This window comes from Panulirus ornatus, chromosome 49 (assembly GCF_036320965.1).
Source record: "Panulirus ornatus isolate Po-2019 chromosome 49, ASM3632096v1, whole genome shotgun sequence".
Classification (NCBI taxonomy): Eukaryota; Metazoa; Arthropoda; class Malacostraca; order Decapoda; family Palinuridae; genus Panulirus; species Panulirus ornatus.
In genome coordinates this window covers 4,976,333-4,994,092 of record NC_092272.1, presented here as the reverse complement: position 1 = coordinate 4,994,092, position 17,760 = coordinate 4,976,333, and the positions used below count along the sequence as shown (strand labels likewise).

General features: G+C 38.9%; 1 protein-coding gene across 2 annotated transcripts; it reads right to left on the bottom strand.

Annotated features, from left to right (window-relative positions):
- Nucleotides 1-3,878: 3,878 nt before the first annotated feature.
- On the bottom strand, nucleotides 3,879-17,117 carry RpL36A (ribosomal protein L36A). 2 transcript variants are annotated; one of them, XM_071690870.1, is made up of 4 exons: nucleotides 16,972-17,117; nucleotides 10,267-10,353; nucleotides 6,820-6,906; nucleotides 3,879-4,053 (listed from the first exon to the last, which is right to left on the bottom strand). In XM_071690870.1, exons 1-4 carry the CDS (start codon nucleotides 16,972-16,974, stop codon nucleotides 3,916-3,918), a joined length of 315 nt encoding a protein of 104 aa, XP_071546971.1. In that variant the 5' UTR covers nucleotides 16,975-17,117; the 3' UTR covers nucleotides 3,879-3,915. The 2 variants fall into 2 exon arrangements, with proteins under 2 accessions (XP_071546971.1, XP_071546972.1); XM_071690871.1 differs by lacking the exon at nucleotides 16,972-17,117 and adding an exon at nucleotides 16,710-16,864.
- Nucleotides 17,118-17,760: the final 643 nt, after the last annotated feature.

The following is a 17,760-nucleotide window of genomic DNA, read 5'->3' as shown; positions in this document are numbered from 1 at the left end:
AAATGGTTTGGTCACATGGAGAGATAAGTGGAGAAAGATTGACAAATAAGGTATTCCTTAAATAATCCTAGAGCCTGATAGCCTGAGTTGGCTTTGAATATTAGATTGACTTACCTTAGATTATCCTTAGGTCTGTCAGTCTTCAGGAGGGGGAAGGTGGCTACAAATGAAGAACCCACTTTCCTGAAATTATCCCACAGACCTATACTTTCAGGAGCCCAGAAAATAAAATAAAATTTCAGATTATCACTGCTTTAATGACTTTCAATCCTAGTGGTTTCTTGAGGTGCCATCTAGCATATTTGATCATGGTGCACTTGAAAATTCTCAAGAATGTGAAGCACCTTTGTTTTTGTTTTGAGGTGGGGGTAGAAATATTTTGATCCAGGGCCTCCAAATCTGTTATATGTCAGTGTATGCAACCAAAGGCTTGAACTGCTGTTTCCATTTGAACTCTTATTGGTATAATTCTAAAGTCCTATTCATGCTAGATCTTTCCCTCAAAACCTTCACTTTATTTAAAGTTTGTTTGATGATACTTTCAATTTTTGTATAAAATGTTAGGTGTCATGGTTAGACTGAATGGGCAAGTTAATAACAAAAGGGAATTAGTGGACTCGCAACTTCTTGTGATTATGCCATGAATGAAGAGTCACCTTCAGTGAGGTGGAGTACAATCTTGTTGGACTTCTCAATACACAGACCAACATTTGGTGCAACTAATTGCTGGAGAGCCTTGAAGCTTCCTTGGTAAATGTAAAAACTTACTTTTATTCATAACTATCAAGTTCCTATTTTCACACAATTCTCTAACTCAACCCAGCTCCTTCAGTTTCTAACTTGAAACTGCCACCAAAGCCAGTCATCACTAAATAGGAATTGGCTCATCTCCCAAGCCCTACCAACCTGGAAAGACTGTAGACCCTACCCATCTCTCCAAGACCCTCACTGTCCCATCCATAAACGGGTTAAGCAGCTGTAGTGACATTACAAACCCATGCCACAGACCCACCTTCACGCGAAACCACTTGCCCTTCTCTCTTCCATGTTTTATTGTCCTAATAATACATACAGAACAGGAAAAAGGCAGCAGCACCATGACATACAAAAGAATGGTAGGGGGATGAAATACCCATATAATTAACCCCTGAACTGCAATAGACATCATCTTTCAGTAAAGATCAACTGAAACATACATCAATTGAGACAAGATTTCTATGTATTTTGAAGTTTGCACCATTCATCAAGTTCCTCATTAACCTTGTCATTATCATAGCAAAACAAAGGCAAGTAAAGGTTGTTCTAAAATTTTTCATACTCTAACACATATCTTTACTTTTATAAAACTGTAATTTTAATTGCTTTTCACATGCTAAGTAAAGCATTCAGAAAATTTCCTCATGGAAACATGTGATTCGTAGGGTGGGTGAGGTGCAAATGTTCTGGGAACATTGAAGAATGTGTGGAAAGGTCAGCAAACATGGGTGTGTTTGAAGGTATAGCAGTCATAACAATGTCTGGATGCGAGGCATAGGCTACAGCTGAGGATGTGGAGAGGATGGAAATAAAATGTTTGAAAAATATTTGGTTAGGTGGTTTGATTGAGTAAGGAATAAAATGGTACAAGAGGTGTGTGGTTATGAAGTTTGTGGCTTAGAGCTGAAGAGGGTGTGCAGAAATGGTTTGGAAATAAGGAAAGAATGAGTTTGGAGGTTTTGACAAAGAGAAGACAAGTCAGAAGGAGAAAGGAGTAATCAAACTCGTGACGGAGAAAGTGAAATAGATTTTGAGTGATCTGGACATCAACATTGCAGGAAGGTGAAAGGCATGCACAAGGTAGAGTGAACTGGAATGATGTGGTATTCTGGGATCAATGAGCTGTCACTGGACTGAACCAGGGTGCATGAAACCATGTAAAGGTCTGCGAGGCCTGGATATGGGGCTGTGACGTTGGTGTACTGCACATGATAGCAAGAGAATAGATACAAGTGAATGTGGCCTTCCTTCATCTATTTCTAGGGTTGACTTTCTAAGAAATGGGTGACCATGATGTTGACTGGTTAGTTTGGATTTTCCTTGTATGTATGGATTATGGTCAGGTATCTGAGGAATGATGGAATGCATGTTTAGTACCACTGTATAAAGGCATCCCTGTGACAAAGGCAAGTACTTAAATTGCAAGGGTACTCATTTTTTTTATAGTGTACTTGGTATGCCACATAAAAGACTGGTGACTGAGGTGGAGATTGCATGCACAGAGTACCAGCCAATGGAGGTACAATGTGGTTTCTGGAGTGGTACAGGAGTTTGCTTTGACAAATGTGTGTAAGATGGAGGTGCAATGTGGTTTTTGGAGTGGTAGAGGATGTGTTGATCAGGAGTATGCTTTGAAGAATGTGTGTAAGACATACTAAAGAGAAACATGGATTTCTACATGTTATTTCTGGATCAGAAGAAAGCACATGATGAGTAGAGATACTTTGTGGAAAGTGTTACAAATACACAGTGTGCAAGGAAATCCATCTAAAGCATGGGTACGAGTAGACAAAGGAGGGCGAGTGGTGTCAGGTGAAGGTGAATCTATGGCAGGGGTGTGTGACGTTATCATGGTTGTTTAATCTGTTTATGGATGGAGTGGTGATGGAGATAATGTAAGGGTCTTGGAGAAGGGAATGTATGCAGTGTGTCTAGGAGTCAGTTGCCACTGAAACTGCACTGGTGCCAGGTTCTAACGAGAAATTGCATAGTGTCCGAGTTTGGGAATGTTTGTGAGAGGAGAGTAGATATGGAAAAATACAAGGTTATTATGTTCAGCACTACAGAGACAAAGTAGTTGGGGTGTGACTAAATGGACAAATCTTGGAGGAAGTCCAGTGTTTTATATACCTAGCAGTGGACTTGGCAGCAAATGGAACCATGGAATGTGTCTTGAAGTAAAATGTATACAAAGACAGCATCCATGTGGTGTAAGGAGAGTTAAGAGCGAGAAATAAGAAGTTAACAGAGGGATGCGGTAACAAAAGCACGAAGAGATAACTAGAGAGGTGTACTGAAATAGTTTGAGCATACTGTGTGAATGAGTGAGAACAGGTTGACACGAGAGAACACATGCCAGAAGTGTATGGGATGAGGAGGAGACCAGTTGAAGAGATGGATAGATAAAGTGGAAAAGATTTTGAGTACTTGGGGCCTAATCATGCATGGGATGCAATGAATTATAGTGATGTGGTATACTAGGTGTGAAAGCTGTCAATGGACTGAACACAGCACATGAAGTGATTGGGGGAAACCACAAAATGTCTCTGTGTCCCTGGTTGTGGAAAGGGGACTAAGGTTTCAGTGCATTGCACATGACAGGTAGGGAATGAATGCGAGCAAATGAGGTCATTTCTTTGTCTGTTCCTGGTACTACCTTGTTAACAAGGTAACTGCAAACAAGTATGAAAGGGGAAAAAAAGACAAATATTTGAAGAAATGGCCTCATTCATGCACATGCAATCTTTTATTATGTATACTACACCTTACCAGTTTCCTATCCACTATAACTCAAAGACCTTTCCACGATTACCCTAATTGCATCACGTCCTGGTTAAAGCTACTGACAGCATATCATCCCCTATAAACCAAACTGCTCCAATTCACTCTATCCCTTGCAACCTCATGCAAGATGGTGAAATTTCATAACTTATTTGCCAATTCTATTCTACCCAATATGCTAATAGTGTACCAAGTAGGCCTTTGCTACACTCTGATTTGACGATATTAACCCCATGAGCTTAAAATATGGGTCTTGAATTGTTAACATAGTAATAAAAGATTATGAAAAAAATTACCAATATAATACAAAGTTTGTATCAGCCAGGTATAATCAAACAAAATTGCAATAATTTCTTTTTATTCAATTAGAGAGACAGTTTAGAACTGGATCATCATACCCTTTCTCTTCTTGTCTCCACCTAATTCAAAGTGCTTGCACCTCTTAAGGGGCATCTGGGTCTTAATCCTGCACTTGTTACATTCCATCTTCAGTACAATCTTCTTTGTCGTCTTAGCCTTAAAAGTAAAATTTGATTAAATGTATAAGGTTTAGATCTGGATTTTCATATCATACTAAGTTTTCAATATTTGATGACCACTTTTTCAACTTACGAGAAACATTTGTGTAAAGCTAACCTTTGTTATCAAATGTACAGTACAACAAGTGACTCATCAAATTTTTTTCTTACCTTAAATCTTAACTTATATCTACCTTATTTTAAAACTATATTAATATAACTGTCCCAGTACCCCTTTCTTGGCAGAGTCCAGGTGTTATTCTATTTTCCAGATCATGCAGCATCAAGGATGTGTTACTTCCAAATATCAAGGAAATGATGCACCCTTTTGGTGCGAGTCATTCAACAGATGATGCTGCAGCCTCAACAGAGATGACCTTTCACTTAAGGAGTAAATGCATTATTTATTTAAGAAAGCATTTTTTTGATCTGATTTGAAAAAAATTTTTTTTATTGAACTTCACTAACTGATCTGTGAATAACCAGATCTGTATGAAAATAAGATTTCCATTAAGATAAGAAGGATCTGGACTGTCTTAAGCCTCGAACCTGTGGAAAAAGCTTTGAAAAAGGCCTCTCGGTAAAGCTTAACCTTTGAACAAATGTATTCCCAGCAGGGTTTGTTCCCATATAAAGGGGTGATCTAAAAATTCCCTGTATGATGATGATTTGTCTAAGAAAATACCCCCAGATTTAGTAATCTGTTAGTTACGATGAAAAAGTTAGTAACTACTGTATAGGGAGTAAACAAATTACTATACAGCAGCTGTTCCACAAACATTCTTTCCTTTGAACACCACCTGGATCAAAGGAAGTAGATGGGACCAAGTTACTGCGAAACTGATGTACAGGAATCCTCCATACTACTGAAGGCCTATATGATGAATGGGAAATGTATATGTATATAAATGTATAATGCAATGGCGCAGAAATCTTGTCGCATACTATGTATGTCGCACTTGACGTTATACCAACAAATGACGAATGCCCCAGTTAATGGGTTAAACAGAAGGGGGAATTTTCAACTGTCACATGGCTGTGGAAGCAGTCCTGTAAGCACTGCCAGAAAATGAAGGATGCAGACTAAGGATTACACCAACACTTGACTCAAAATCATTCTTGTTCAAATACTGTTGATTCTTTTCACCCGATTATACAAACAACTCATTCTTTTAATGGAGTGCTGTTCCTAGATCTTTATAGGTTCTAGCTTGATGTACTTGCTTTATTGAGCTGACTCTCATCAAACTTATTCAACTTACCAAATCCCAATCTAAGATTAAAACTCGATTCATTTTACCCACACTATACTGTTTGTCCCTTATATCCATTTGGTAATTAGGCTTTTTCCATTAATCTCAATGCTCTGGAAGCCAATGCACCAAATAACCACAACCAAATTTAAGGGTAGGCTGCAGTTATGTCTGTTTCACTATACAACTAAACTTTTAACACTTTACTAACCTAGTACCTAATTTCTGTCTGCAAGGTAGTGCCAGTCAGAAATTCCTATCATAACAAAAACCACTTATCCTTCCTAAACTCCTACCCCATGAAGATTTCAATGCATATCACCCCTTCACAGACCCCTGTTCTACCAAACTCCTTAAAAATAAGCTACATGTGGATACTTTTGGTGCCAAGCCTCCCACCCCATCTAGGCTTGAATCGCATAAGGATCTAAATATCAATTCAGCCACTTATTAATAAATTCAGTATGCACTGTTGAAACTAAGGTAACAAAAACAAAGAATTAGTCAAAGCAGCTAGATGGAAACCTCAGTAACCAAGCAGTGACCAAAGTTGCCAGTCATACGCCTCTTTTAGGGAATTGCTGCATATATGGCACCATGTCCATACCACCCACACTCAGGATTAGCCAATCCAGTATATAACATTTTTTTCCTAAAACTGGAACACTAAGACAAAATATGGTAAAAATAGTTTTTGAATATGAAAAAATCAACATTTGCCATTTCCTGTGTTAGCAAGGTAGTGTGCCTTCCCCCTTAAGTCACCTCCTACGACAAGCAGGGAATATGTGGGAAGTATTCTTTCTTCCCTATCCCTAGGGATATAGTGCAAGGAGCCAAGTGAGTATTTTCCCCCTTTATGCGCTGTCATCTGTTCTTGACACTACCTTGCTCAAGTGGGAAATGGCAAGCATGTATGAAAATTTATGTATATATTTGGGGGACAAAACTGGAGATGGAAGGATGGAATGAAAAAAGATTTTGAGCAGTAAGGGCCTAAACATGCAGGGGTGAAAAGTATGCACAAAGTGAACTGGAATGATATGGTATATCGTACAAACAGTGTCTGTCGAGGTGTACAACTGGTGGAGTAAAGTTTAAGAATAGGGAAGGCAGCTGTTTAGTGCATGACGAGTCACGTCATTTGTTAAGGGTGAGGGTATGTGTGAGTCAAGGTTGCTTACATGTGAGGAGGAGGTAAGCTATTTATTATTACTTGGGGTTAGTGGTTATTTCCTGGGTGGCAAGGGATCTAGTACTACTGAGCAAAACTGAATGCCAAGTATGTTGAAGTGGGATTGCATTGAAAAGACCTTTCATTGTGAAGATGTTGAGTGTTTGCAGTTAATATACAGGCTGTAACTGTCCTAGATGCACTATTTTGTCTGGCTGGGCATGCCAAGTTTAATCAACAAGCAAGTTAAGTTTAATCAACAAGCAAGTTAAGTAAGCTTTACCTAAGCTGAATTACCTGCTCATAATCTAAAACAAATGGCAATTCATAAGCATACCTTCTTCCTAAAGATAGGCTTTGACTGACCACCATATCCAGCCTGTTTCCTGTCGTAACGTCGACGACCCTGGGAATAGGTACGTTCCTGAAGGAAAAATTTTAACATTAAGTTATAACAATCACTAGGGGATACCAATGAAAATATTTTCATTAAGCTAAATGAATGAACATATTGGTCTTAAATGACAAATTAAGTTAGGGTGTAAAGTGAAAGAGAAACAAGTATTTTTGGTGTGAAGGCCACCCTTCATTTTAACACATTAGACATAGGTTGAGAATGTAAGTTATGTCTGACAACATGTCCTTAACTCAGCTAATTAAACTAATTATGAAGTAATGATAACTGATAGCAGGCCTGGGTCATGTGTACTTTTATAAGTACAAGAAATTAAAACTTTTAAAATCTGCAAATGGGAGAAGTACATACAGTTACTTTGATGTACATGGTTTAAGTACTTTCAGGTGCTTAGCAGTGATGATAAATTACATGTACAAATGCTTCTGCAGATTTTGCAAAATTAGTATCCTACTGATCATTTCAGTGCATTATACAAACACATCACATGGACCAACTGTATAAAATATTTCAAATGAGTTGCTCAAAAAAATTGTCTCAGTAAAATATAAATGAATTATATCTCCAAATTTATTGACAGTTTGCCATCACAACCACCATCATCATTTTCATTTGTTGCCATCACAACCACCATCGTCATTTTCATTTGTTAACAGTTATTTTCCTATCTTGCTTGGATTAGCCATGATAGCATAATGGCCACCTTTGAAGATCTAATATCCCTTGCAAACTCTCTCATTCTCTAAATTTTCATTTATCTAAGCGTCTCTTACAATCATTTTCTCAGCCTTCCCTCTACATCCTTACTCAAGCATCACCTCACCCAGATGTTCTCCCCCATTTTCTGTACGGCCCCAAATCATCTCAGCCTGCCTCTGGACATGACCTTACTGAAACACTATACCAACTGGAAAAAATGATAAAATGCTTAAGTCTGACTGTCATAAACAAGAGAAAATAACAAACTACACAGACCTACACAATAGATATGGTACCAAGAATTAGGAAATGGAGTTCAGCAGCTAAGAACTACGGCACTGTAGTAAGAAGAAATCAGAGGTGAACACTATAAGAAAGGATATGTAAAGAAACTTTGAAAAGGAACGTGGACAAGACAGCAGAAAATCCAAGACTTTTCCATACTCTGAGTGGAATAAATTGCTAGTTAAAGACCTGCTCATCAGAATAAGGGATTAAGAGGGAAGAATTATCTAGGCAAGAGACATCAAGGTTTTAGGTAAGGGTGGATGGATTGTGTTGACTGCAAAAAACCATTTGACACTGTATACAGCAAAGTAGGCTAATTAAGAAGCAGGATCAACAGGCAGATATAAGGGAGGGGAACTTTTTACAAAAGCAGAAGGGAACATAAGACACACGTCAGAGGAGCCCCTCTCAAAATGGGTCCAAGTAACCAATTGAGTACCACAGTATTCTCTTCTGGTGTCATCATGCTTCTTTATCTATGTCAGTGACATGCCTGATGATATGGGTTCCTTCATGAATATGTCTGCAGATGACGTAACATTGTGAGGAAGGGAAGTGTAAAGGGTGGAGGATTGTATTACCTTACATGGGGACCATGACAAACTCTTAAGTTGGTCTGATATACGACTGATGAAGTTCAAAAGGATTAAATATAATAAAGTTATGAATATGGGTCACAGTGAAATTAGGCCTCAAAATAATTAACATGTAACAGGAAACAAGCTACAGGAATGTGTATGTGAGAGAGTTTAAACTGTCCCTAAAAATGTCAGCAGAGTCACATCTTCGGAAAACAGCCATGGAAACCAATTGTCTGTTGGCAAATACTGGATAAGCATTCAAGCTCAAGAAAACATATTGAGGGGTGACCTGATCACACATTTAAAGTTTTTAAATCACATCAATAACACAGACAACAAACAGTTGTTCTAGATATGCAGGAATAAACAATCAGAGGACAGAAATTAAGCAATAAACATGATATACGAAAGATATGAGTTAGTAATTAGAGAGTACAAAAAAGTTGAATGAATGGAATAAAAAGACAAGAAATATAAAGTTGTATGATAAAGAATATTTAAAAGGAGAAGATACCCTAAAAGTGTAAAGTGTAAAGTGTAAAAGTGTAAATGTGAATAAGAGCAAGGTTATTAGGTACAGTAGGGGTGAGGGTCAAGTCAATTGGGAGGTGAGTTTGAATGGAGAAAAACTGGAGGAAGTGAAGTGTTTTAGATATCTGGGAGTGGATCTGTCAGCGGATGGAACCATGGAAGCGGAAGTGGATCATAGGGTGGGGGAGGGGGCGAAAATTTTGGGAGCCTTGAAAAATGTGTGGAAGTCGAGAACATTATCTCGGAAAGCAAAAATGGGTATGTTTGAGGGAATAGTGGTTCCAACAATGCTGTATGGTTGCGAGGCGTGGGCTATGGATAGAGATGTGCGCAGGAGGATGGATGTGCTGGAAATGAGATGTTTGAGGACAATGTGTGGTGTGAGGTGGTTTGATCGAGTAAGTAACGTAAGGGTAAGAGAGATGTGTGGAAATAAAAAGAGCGTGGTCGAGAGAGCAGAAGAGGGTGTTTTGAAATGGTTTGGGCACATGGAGAGAATGAGTGAGGAGAGATTGACCAAGAGGATATATGTGTCGGAGGTGGAGGGAACGAGGAGAAGAGGGAGACCAAATTGGAGGTGGAAAGATGGAGTGAAAAAGATTTTGTGTGATCGGGGCCTGAACATGCAGGAGGGTGAAAGGAGGGCAAGAAATAGAGTGAATTGGAGTCATGTGGTATACAGGGGTTGACGTGCTGTCAGTGGATTGAAGCAAGGCATGTGAAGCGTCTGGGGTAAACCATGGAAAGCTGTGTAGGTATGTATATTTGCGTGTCTGGACGTGTGTATGTACATGTGTATGGGGGGGGGGGGGTTGGGCCATTTCTTTCGTCTGTTTCCTTGCGCTACCTCGCAAACGCGGGAGACAGCGACAAAGTATAAAAAAAAAAAAAAAAAAAATATATATATATTAGCAAGGTAGCATTAAGAACAGAGGACTGAGCCTTAGAGGGAATATCCTCACCTGGCCCCCTTCTCTGTTCCTTCTTTTGTACAATTAAAAAATGGGAGGGGAGGATTTCCAGCCCCCCGCTCCCTCTCCTTTTAGTCGCTTGCTACAACACGCATGGAATACAAGGGAAGTACTCTTTCTCCCATATCCCCAGGGATAAAATATTTTTTTTTTCATACTATTCGCCATTTCCCGCATTTGCGAGGTAGCGTTAAGAACAGAGAACTGGGCCTTTGAGGGAATATCCTCACCTGGCCCCCTTCTCTATTCTTTCTTTTGGGGAAAAAAAAAAATTAAACAAAGGAAACCAATGATCTTACCTTCGATTTTTTATACTGGGATACTTTGTGAGGCTGGTGCTTCTTGCACTTCCAGCAGAAGGTATTTCGCATCTTAGGTATATTAACCTGCAACAGAAATGTAAAATCAATATTCAGCTAAAAAAATATCAATTCTCATGGAGCCTTTATAAAAAGAAAAGATTAACTATACCAGCTAGGAAGTCTACATATCAAGGACTGATAATTTCAACACCTAACACAAACACCTGTAGACCTACTTACCATCATGGCAATAAGAATCGTCTACAGGTCTGTATTTAAGGCCAGGTGTTGGAATATAGGAATTCTATACACCTGATGAGGCAGGATTCTTCCATGTTACATGTAGTGTATCTTAAGCTTCAATAAACCCTTAAAACTCCTGCTGAAGAGCAAATATCCTTACAGTGTTTGTGGGGCCTGGATGTGGAGGGGGAGCTGTGGTTTTGGTGCATTATACATGAAAGCAAGAGACTGAACGAATGTGGCCTCTGTTGTGTTTTCCTAGCGCTACCCCGCACACATGTGGGGGGAGGGGCTTGTCATTTCATGTGTGGTGGGGTGGCAATGGGAATGAATAAGGGTAGACAGTATGAATTATGTACATGTGTATATGTCTGTGTGTGTATATATATGTATACATTGAGATGTATAGGTATGTATAAGTGCGTGAGTGGACATGTATGTATATACATGTGCATGTGGGTGGGTTGGGCCATTCTTTCGTCTGTTTCCCTCAAAGGTCCAGTCGTCTGTTCTTAACGCTACCTTCGCTAACGCAGGAAATGGCGAATAGTATGAAAGTCTCCATAACCATGAATTCCAGTGCTGCTTCTTAACCTTTAGTACTTAACCCTTAACAAGCCACTGGCAGAGGGCAACTCTAGTGCAGTGTTTTCAGAAGTTCCTACCTAATGTTTCTACCAACTTCTTTTATCTGATGTTAAAATCCACTAATTCTCCCTTTTGCTCCAGTCTAATGTTCCTACCTGCAACTTCTACCTAATGCTCCTGTACAATATTCCTACCTACTACTACTATCTATTGCTCATACCATTTTCCCAAAAGGCAGGGCTAGCATGTAGCACTCGCCGCAGGGAAATCTAGTTACGAAGAATGAGTTATGCAAGTTAAGTGTTGTCAAGTTGTCAATTATGTGTGACAAAGAGAGACTATGTTCGTGGACAGAAAGCCAGCAGTCCATGTGCGGGTGAGGCATTAAAATAAAACAGCCAACTGGGTCAGAGGAGTGCAACATGACAACCACCAATGTGCTGGCTCACTAAGCAGCCATCATTAACCTTCCTGATACCCCAGCAGGTAATACCAGTTATACACCTCCCTGGCTGTTGGTTATATATATATATATATATATATATATATATATATATATATATATATATATATATATATATATATATATATATTTTTTTTTTTTTTTTTTTTTAACCTCGTCGCTGTCTCCCGCGTTTGCGAGGTAGCGCAAGGAAACAGACGAAAGAAATGGCCCAACCCACCCCCATACACATGTATATACATACGTCCACACACGCAAATATACATACCTACACAGCTTTCCATGGTTTACCCCAGACGCTTCACATGCCCTGATTCAATCCACTGACAGCACGTCAACCCCGGTACACATCGATCCAATTCACTCTATTCCTTGCCCTCCTTTCACCATCCTGCATGTTCAGGCCCTGATCACACAAAATCTTTTTCACTCCATCTTTCCACCTCCAATTTGGTCTCCCACTTCTCCTCGTACCCTCCACCTCCTGACACATATATCCTCTTGGTCAATCTTTCCTCACTCATTCTCTCCATGTGCCCAAACCATTTCAAAACACCCTCTTCTGCTCTCTCAACCATGCTCTTTTTATTTCCACATATCTCTCTTACCCTTATGTTACTTACTCGATCAAACCACCTCACACCACACATTGTCCTCAAACATCTCATTTCCAGCACATCCATCCTCCTGCGCACAACTCTATCCATAGCCCACGCCTCACAACCATACAACATTGTTGGAACCACTATTCCTTCAAACATATCCATTTTTGCTTTCCGAGATAATGTTCTCGACTTCCACACATTCTTCAAGGCTCCCAGGATTTTCGCCCCCTCCCCCACCCTATGATCCACTTCCGCTTCCATGGTTCCATCCGCTGCCAGATCCACTCCCAGATATCTAAAACACTTTACTTCCTCCAGTTTTTCTCCATTCAAACTTGCCTCCCAATTGACTTGACCCTCAACCCTACTGTACCTAATAACCTTGCTCTTATTCACATTTACTCTTAACTTTCTTCTTTCACACACTTTACCAAACTCAGTCACCATATATATATATCTGTTCCCCCCCCCCCTTTTAGAAAGTTGAAATACAAGGAGGGGAGGGTTTCTAGCCCCCTGCTCCCGTCCCCTTTAGTCGCCTTCTACGACACGTGAGGAATGCGTGAGAAGCATTCTTTCTCCCCTATCCCAAGGGACGGGAATGAATAAAGGCAGACAGTATGAATTATGTACGTGTATATATGTATATGTCTGTATATATATGTATATACTTTGAGATGTATAGGTATGTATATTTGCGTGTGTGGACGTGTATGTATATACATGTGTATGTGGGTGGGTTGGGCCACTCTTTTGTCTGTTTCCTTGTGCTACCTCGCTAACGCGGGAGACAGCGACAAAGCACAATAAATAAATAAATAAATATATAAATAAATAAATAAATAAATAAATATATATATATATATATATATATATATATATATATATATATTGGAAAGGATCACAATTTTGTGCATGATCAAGATATTCCTATGAGTCCACGGGGAAAATGAAACATGATAAGTTCCCAAGTGCACTTTCGTGTAATAATCACATCGTCAGGGTAGACACGTGAGAAATATAAGTTAATTGATATACATCGAAGAGACGAAGCTAGGACGCCATTTGGCAAACATTTACCAAATGGCATCCTAGCTTCGTCTCTTCGATGTATATCAAGTGACATATATTTCTCTTGTGTCTCCCCTGATGATGTGATTATTACATGAAAGTGCACTAGGGAACTTATCATGTTTCATTTTCCCTGTGGACTCATAGGAATATATATATATAAAAAAGTATAATAAAAAAAAATAATATATATATATATATATATATATATATATATATATATATATATATATATATATATTTTTTTTTTTTACTTTGTCGCTGTCTCCCGCGTTTGCGAGGTAGCGCAAGGAAACAGACGAAAGAAATGGCCCAACCCCAACAATATATATATATTATATATATATATATATATATATATATATATATATATATATATATATATATATATATATATATATATATATAATTTCATTACACTTTGTCGCTGTCTCCTGCGTTACTGAGGTAATGCAAGGAAACAGTCGAAACAATAGCCCAACCCACCCCATACACATGTATATACATACACGTCCAAACACGCACACATAAATTCCTATACATTTCAACATATGCATATATGTACATACACAGTGTGTGTGTGTGTGTGTATGTGTGTACATATAAAAAATCTTCATACATATTCGCCATTTCCCACATTAGCCAGGTAGCGTTAAGAACAGAGGACTGAGCTTAAGATGAAAAAACCCTCATTTGGCCCCAATCTCTGTTCCTTCTTTTGGAAAAGTAAAAACGGGAGGGGAGGATTTCAGCCCCCAGCTCCCTCCCCTTTCAGCTGCCTTTTATGACATGCAGGGAATACGTGGGAAGTATTCTTTCTCCCCTATCCTCAGGGCATGTGAAGCGTCTGAGTAAACCATGGAAAGTTTTGTGGGGCCTGGATGTGGAACGGAAGCTGTGGTTTCAGTGCACTACACATGACAAATAGAAACCGAGTGTGAACAAATGTGGCCTTTTGTCTTTTCCTACCACTACCTCGCAGGGGGATGCTATTTCATGTGTGGCACGGTGGCAACGGGAATGAATAAAGACAGCAAGTATGAATATGTACATGTCTATGTATATGTATCTATACTTTGAAATGTATAGGTATGTACATGCGCATGTGGGCGTATATGTATATACATGTGTATGTGGGTGGATTGGGCCATTCTTTCATTTGTTTCCTTGTGCTACCTCGTTAAGGCGGGAGACAGCAACAAAGTATTATAATAAAAAAATAACAATAATAATAATAATATAAAATGCTTCTAATATGACAATCACACTAGTCCATAATAATACTGATAAAGGTGTCATCGTACTTCCGCAGGAGTTCAGATAATTTTATCCATTAATGCTTTAGTACATATAAATGTATACACACACCCACACACTCAGTCTATGCCATATGTCAAGACACTAGAAGGCTGCTGACTTACTCTGGAAATCGTTCCACGTCTCTTATAGAGACTCTAGCAATTGTAACACATTAAGTCATACATGGACAGATTTAATCATATATTCGGCAATAATAATAGTATCATAGCCATCAATTTGTCTCTAGCAATCATTAAATTCTTGTAATAAACTTAAAAATCAAAAAACCCATGAAAAACTTACTAACCTCACTTTAGGATGCTTCATAACTTTGGAAAATAGCTACGTATGTTTAATATCTGCATTTCTCAGTTGGACACGCCAAACCTGCAGTCAGGTCTTTGTTCACTATGACCCTTATCATCCATATGTGTTAAAGCAAAGGCAAGAGGATCTGACTGTTTCCAGAAATAATGGAAGTTAAAAAGATAAAGTTTGGATCCAAGCCATTTCAAATTTCATTTTCACACATTCATTCAAGGTCAGATTTTATGCTAAAGCAAAAATAATGTTCAGTGTGGACAGGTCACAGCCACTCCTCATGAAATCCCATAGGGTCGCAATATATTTGAAAAACACCCTTTCATGAGTTTTATCATAAAATTGTCGCGACTTCAAAAATACTAGCAACGTATGAATGGGGCATTCTGTATAACTAAACAGTAATCCATTAAGCAGCTAGTACAACCAGGTATGTCAAACCTTCATAGGCTCAACATTAAGTGATGGACTGGAACATGATTTTATGCTATGACAGAAAACGGGATAAAACTGCCATTTCAGATATCCACCATAACATCAAAAGCCATCGGAAAAACAACTTTAACCAAACCAAACAAACCTAACTTGCTGGATGTTCCAAAAGACAATAAAACCAAGAATTGTAAAGGGGGAGGGGGTCACCAATCTGGAAATAGGTGAAGTAAAAGCAAGATCAATTCTTAAAATCAAAAGAACCTCTTAAAACCTCACTTCTACTAGCAACAAATTCACAAGTTTTGGAATTAAACAATACAATAAGAGTTAAATAAAAGAAAATGAAGACATCATAGTATCCTTTACATTCTATTCGTGTTCACTTTCTACAACCATATGGCACAAGGGAGACAATATCTTTGGTTTTACTTCAAGTGACATAATGTCAGTTTCACTTTGTTTTGCTGACTCTTTAGCCTGATTAAACCCAATATATCACAAGGCAAATACACTGTAACAAATCATACACCCCTAGTCTAACCCTTACTGAACACATTTACCTACTTTTCTTCCAAATCCATAAATTTACATGTATGGTGCCCCTGTAATTCATACGTCCCGTTTCCCTATATAATACACTAGCAACCCAAGATCAATCGTCTACTATACGATATCTAATAATGCTTGAGCTAAACTATATTTCCAACAATATCAAGATAGATTAACATATTGTGTTGATGGATGAGATTTTCAAAGGCACTCATGATTCTAAAATTTAAACTAAAATTCAGACTAAGTTTATTCGACATTTTCCCTGATCTTCTACGCCATATCTACTCTCCGTTAAATTAACAAGACCTACATCAACCCCATACCATTCAAACTCATTACCACTGTCATCAAACTTGTGTTTGCATCTCATTCATGATATAAACCACTTGGTAATGGGGCCAGACTAATACTTCACATACACAATAAGTATAAACTACCAGTCACGTGTGTGCAGAGTTACGTAACATGACAGGTCGTAACCTTAATCAATAAAAAATAAGTTTTAATCTTCTCTAAACACTAATAACTGCTTTATTCATGTTAATTCCTGATGCACCAATAGACAGTAACGAAAGTAAAATAAAGTGCAAGCCAATACCTATTATCACAAAAATCTAAGGATTTCATTCTAATAAACACTTTCTAGATACATAGGTCTATTTATCTAGGCAAAAACTATACGGCAATTACTGAAACAATTGATCAGTTGGTCCACGTATGACAAGAATTAATCATTACTATAATTGCGAACCTTGGAACCAACAGTAGCTCCTAATCAGCTGATCATTCCGACCTCACTTCACCTACTTTGCTCAACTTCTCGCATGTGTCAAGCCTTTCAAAAAGTAAAGAAATCACCGTACCATCACTCAGGGTAACTTTAACAAGTCTTGTGCCAGCAAATCCTTGGGAAAATCTTCCAAAATGATAATCCTTCCTCACACTGCACCCACGTTTGACATGTAAACAAACACACAACACGGGACTTTCGACCTAAGAGGTACGGAAGATAGTCATGTATTTTCACTCATCACCGTGACAGTTCGCCTTTTCTAGGGCGATATTATAGTGCAATCGGACCTCAAGCGGTCATTTAACATCCTGAAGACATATTCACTCACATACCATTTTGTAATAGATGGATTTAACTCGATTGCTAAGAAAAGGCCGCAGTCAGGCAGGTCGATCCTATAATAACGAGCCTGAAAGGACCGGATGGTGGTGTATCTCGTCAGCAAAACCTCCCGAGCGACCCAACTCGCGAGGTCATCAATAATCCCTTATTCCAAATATTTGCAATTGAAAAACACCTCCAATGAGTACATCATATTTATTCCATATTTTTGGGATATTAATGTTATCTTAAATATACAGGAAACGGGAATAGAGGGATATGAGAGGTGATCGTGACGTCAGAGGAGCAGCCGGGCGGCCAGCCAATCAGAGGGGAGGTGGCGGCGTGAACCGCGGCCATCAGTTCGTTTGAAATCGGTCTCGTGTGTACGTCTCGACACGACTTAGGAAAAGCTCCTCCAAAATGTCGACCACGGAGAAGTCTGTTGCAAACGCTGACGAACAAGTCACAAAGGGAACCAAGAGGGCAGCAGAGGTACGTGTCAGCCTGGACTAACGCTTAGTGCCGACATTAAAAGTGAATTAATACATTTTTTTATTATTTCTGAAGTCTGGACTTTTGTCAGCTGAGATGTACTTTAAAATGTTTCGTCCCTCGGTGGATGACAGAGTCCCAGGCGGGACCAGGCGACAGTCCCGAAGGACAGAGTAGCTAGTTGTAAGTAGATATAAGTGAAGTAGTATTATAAGTGCGTAAAGTGTGGTGTTTAAAAAGTGTCTCGTGTCAGCCCGGCGGGACTCTGGCTCCTGGAGGGGGGAGACGAGAGGACCAGGACGCCC